At 50.8% G+C, this 4308-nt stretch overlaps 1 protein-coding gene across 1 annotated transcript; it reads left to right on the forward strand.

Annotated features, from left to right (window-relative positions):
• Positions 1-1381: 1381 nt before the first annotated feature.
• On the forward strand, positions 1382-2320 carry LOC309603412 (olfactory receptor 10AG1-like; the record flags this gene model as incomplete). The annotated part of the gene is made up of 1 exon (XM_082338268.1): positions 1382-2320. The coding sequence occupies one exon, from the start codon at positions 1382-1384 to the stop codon at positions 2318-2320; it is 939 nt and encodes a 312-aa protein (XP_082194394.1).
• Positions 2321-4308: the final 1988 nt, after the last annotated feature.

Genomic DNA, 4308 nt, shown 5'->3' on the forward strand with positions numbered 1-4308 from the left:
CACATGTTTTCTGACCTGCTGTTCTCATGCTTAGTACATCCGAGTTTAAGACGACTCCTCAAAGGGAGGTAGTGATAGACATGGCCAGCATCCTCAGTCCTCTGCCTGGAAGAGGGTATTCTTTCCCCATGTCAAGCTGAGATTATAAAACATCATTCAGCTGAGTCTCTTCTGCAGAAGAAGCAACCTGCTCTTGCAGCGCTGCTTGCTTGTACCTCCCATCCCTCAAGAGTGCCCAGGTTTATGCTCTGGGAAGGCGGGGAATGCAAAGGGAAGGCTCAGTTCCCCAGGCAGCAAGAGCATCGCTCTGCTTCTGCGAGGGCTTGCAGGGGAGTGGGAAGCATTGCAGGGTTGGGGTCAGAGTGAATGGGCCCTCGGCTGGATTTCTAAGCTGTCAGAAATCCAAGCAACAGAGCAGCAAGTTTAGGAATGCTGAATTATTCAGGCCTCATTCAGAAGTTATAAAAGCCTGACCTGCTCCAGAAAATTGGGTATCGTAAGGAAATCGCCAAATTTTAATCACTTTCTTCTCTGTTTAACTGAAAAGTGCATCAAGCAGTTTGATTGCTTGCATAAAAATGTCTTTTAGCACCCCAAAAACTTGAGATTTATGCATAAACTGCGGCTTATCCGTCTTGTTCAAATGTCCCCTGGACGCATCAGTGTCACTCGATTCATTGGCAGATAGAAGCCTGTTGTACTTCTGATGGGATTCACCCTTCGCCATGTAAAAAGTAATGATTCAGGTCTAAAATAGTCTCCCAGATGTTTGTGCGTGGACACCGCGTCAGGGGATGAGCTCTTACATGTGAGGAGAGCTGAGATGAATCTCTCTCGTCGAGATCTAAGGATCAAGTCAGGCCTTGCCTCACTTTCTTTTGATTGCCTCTCCTTGCCTGGCCTTGCCTTGCTTTGTCTTCCCCTTTTCATCCCTTTCCTCCTTTTCACCCTATTTCTTCTTCGTGTTCTTACATTCAATGCAGCTCTTACAAGATCTGGACAAGGAACGTAAGCAAGACTGTTCTTAAAGGGGTGAGAATTTATCCTTTTTCTTCCTTTTTTTCTCATCTCTCACCAGGTATTCTGTTTAAGAAAATCAACTCTAAAAAAGAAAGTCAAGTTTCTTTTACCCATATCAAAAACCCCAGTCATTCAGGCTCAAGGATTCTGTTCTTTCCTCTTTTTAACCCTCCCCCTGCAGCAAGCAAGCCATGTTAGATTTCCAAACATTCAGGCAGATCTTGGTCCAGCTCGCCTAATCCTGCAATCACGTGTACACTGATGTTCATAGGCTTTCTCTAGGCTTGAAGTGTGTGGGATGGTGGACAGGCCATTAGCATCCTCTAAGAGCCTGATGTTTGGATTGCTCCATCTAGGGAAAATGCCCCAAAGAAAAGGCTTGGAGAATCACACTGTTGGATCCGGATTCGTTCTTCTGGGATTTTCTGACCACTCCGGCCTGCAAGGCCTGTGCTTCACAGTATTCCTGGTCATAAACCTCATGCTCCTCACAGGGAACAGCCTGATTGCACTCATCATGGTGGTGGTCTCAAGCCTCCACAGCCCCATGTATTTCTTCCTGAGGAACTTGTCCACCCTGGAGATCTGCTACACATCAGCCACTCTGCCAAAAATGCTGGTGGGTTTCCTGCGGGCGGATGGCAGGATCTCCTTCCTGGGCTGTGCTGCCCAGCTGTATTGCCTGGTTTTGCTGGGCAGCATTGAATGCCTTCTCCTGGCTGCCATGGCCTACGACCGCTGCATAGCCATATGTGACCCCCTGCACTACACCCTCGTCATGAGCAGGGGTCTCTGCATCAGACTGGTGCTGGGGTCCTGGGTGGCTGTCGTACCAGTGCAAGTAGGACAGACCTACCAGGTGTTCACTTTGCCCTTCTGTGCATCCCATGACCTCCATCACTTTTTCTGTGATGTCCCCCCTCTGCTGGAACTGGCCTGTGCAGACACGTTCTGGAATCAAGTGATGCTATACACCATCATCCTGCTCTTCGCAATCCTTCCCTTCTCCTTCATAGTTACTTCTTACATTCAAATTATTAGGGCAATTCTGAAAATGCCTTCAGGTTTGGGCAAACACAAAGCCTATTCCACCTGCTCGTCACACCTCGGGGTGGTGAGGCTCTTCTATGGCTTGGCCACAGTCATCTACTTAAAGCGACGGTCAAGGGATTCGGTAGATACCGACAAATACCTTGCCCTGTTTTACACAGTTGTGACCCCCATGTTTAACCCTGTCATCTATAGCCTGAGGAATAAGGAAGTGAGAATTGCCTTGAGGAGACTCCTATGGACAAAGTGATGCTACCAAGGATGTAAAATAGTCCCAAGCAGTACCAAAAGTCCCACTGGGTTATGTGGTTGCCTGAACAAAGCATCCTATATTTGCTCAAACAAAACCATGTGTCCAGCCTGGCTTTCATCCTCCTCAAGAAGGGGAAAGGTCTCCTGAGGCATTCCTGCTACGCCATGCCCCACCATGATATCTTTGTACTCTAGAGCACCTTCAGTGCCCCTCAAGAGTGTGATGCCAAAAGCTACTTCAAGCTGTGTCTGACCAACGTAACGTTCAAGGGAAAGAGTCAAAGCATGGTCAGTAGTCAGTAGGGCCCAGAGGGTGACACAACCGATGAAGAGATGACTGCCCTCAAGCTTGAGAAATCACTTGCTAGATGCCACGGACTATCTACAGTGTTCCCGTGTGGAATCAGCTTAAAAAAGTTAAAAGACATGAAGGTCATCTTCCCCTGCTATGCTACCCTATGACATCATGCCCATTATATAAAGCTGAGGGAAGAAAAGGGAAGGGGGGGACGTTTGGCGTGATGGCCTTTGTCTTCCCAAGTAACCGTTGTGCATGATGGAGCCCTGCTTTCCTGGGGATGGCTGCACACCTGCCTGCCCATGGGAAGCAGTGAATGAATTCCTTGCTTTACTTTGCTTTGCTTGCGCGCACGGCTTTTGCTTTCCCTATTAAACTGTCTTTATCTTAACCCATGAGTTTTCTCACTTTTACTCTTCCCATTCTCTCCCCCATCCCACCGGGGGGGAGTGAGAGAGCGGCTGTGTGGGGCTTAGTTGCTGGCTGGGGTTAAACCATGACAAAGGGCAACAAAGCTGGTGAAGGGTCTGGAGCACAAGTCCTATGAGGAGCGGCTGAGGCAGCTGGCGGTGCTCAGCCTGGAGAAGAGGAGGCTGAGGGGAGACCTTATTGCTCTCTACAACTACCTGAAAGGAGGTTGTAGCAAGGTGGGGGTCAGGCTCTTCTCCCAGGAAACAAGTGATAGAACAAGAGGAATTGGGCTCAAGTTGTGCCAGGGGAGATTTAGATTAGGTATTAGGAAAAATTTCTTCATGGAGAGTGGTTAGGCATTGGAACAGGCTGCCCAGGGAAGTGGTGCAATCACAGTCCCTGGAAGTATTCAAAACCATGTGGATGTGGTGCTTAGGGACATGGTTTAGAGGTGGACCAGGATGTTAGGTTAACAGTTGGACTTGATGACCTCAGAGGTCGTTTCCAACATTAATGATTCTATGATTCTATAACATCCCTCTCCCCAGGCACGGTTCCTGCCTGGGGTATCATTGCCCCTGCGGCACACGGTGGTGCCTGCACAGCTCTGGGTACCCCTGACAGTGCTGGCCTGGGCGCCCCGCCGTGCCCTGGCTCTGAGAGCCCCCAGAATCTTCCCCCTGCACCTCTGCTCCCCTGGGTGCCCACCACTCCTCCTCCTCCTCCTCCTCCTCCTCCACTTCCCTACTCTCACACCTCCTCTCCCCCTGGGGAAAATCTCCTCCTCAGCAGGGATGTGCAGCCGCAGCAGGGCACACTGCCAGGGACCAGGAGGTGCGTTGGTGTTAACAGCCTGGCTGGCCGGCGCTGGCCCTCGTCATCCTGGAGGAGGCTCTTGCTGGACATCTCTCTGGGGAGCCTCTGTGCCTGAGAGGCTCTCCTGGCACTCGTCGATGTGGACTACATCTGCTGCCCAGATCTGAGGAGTTGAATACAAAGCTCTGTAGCCTTGTATGCACAGAGAGGTGCAGAGCAACCCTGCAAGTCTAGTCAGGACACATGGGGTGGGATCTGCTTCTGTCTGGAGAGAGCAGGCCCATGGTCCCTGTAATGCAATCCCAGCCTGCCACTCTCCACGCCACGAGGGCTGTCGGGAGGAGACCCTCTTTGCCCAGGGGCTGTGGGGAGTCAAAGGAAGGGCAGGCACTGCCAGGCAGGGGCAAACACCGCGCATGTTTGGAGATCCTTACCTGAGGGACTCCTCCTCACCACCATGG

This window comes from Platalea leucorodia (genome assembly GCF_965183815.1).
Source record: "Platalea leucorodia genome assembly, contig: HAP1_HAP1_SCAFFOLD_77, whole genome shotgun sequence".
Classification (NCBI taxonomy): domain Eukaryota; kingdom Metazoa; phylum Chordata; class Aves; order Pelecaniformes; family Threskiornithidae; genus Platalea; species Platalea leucorodia.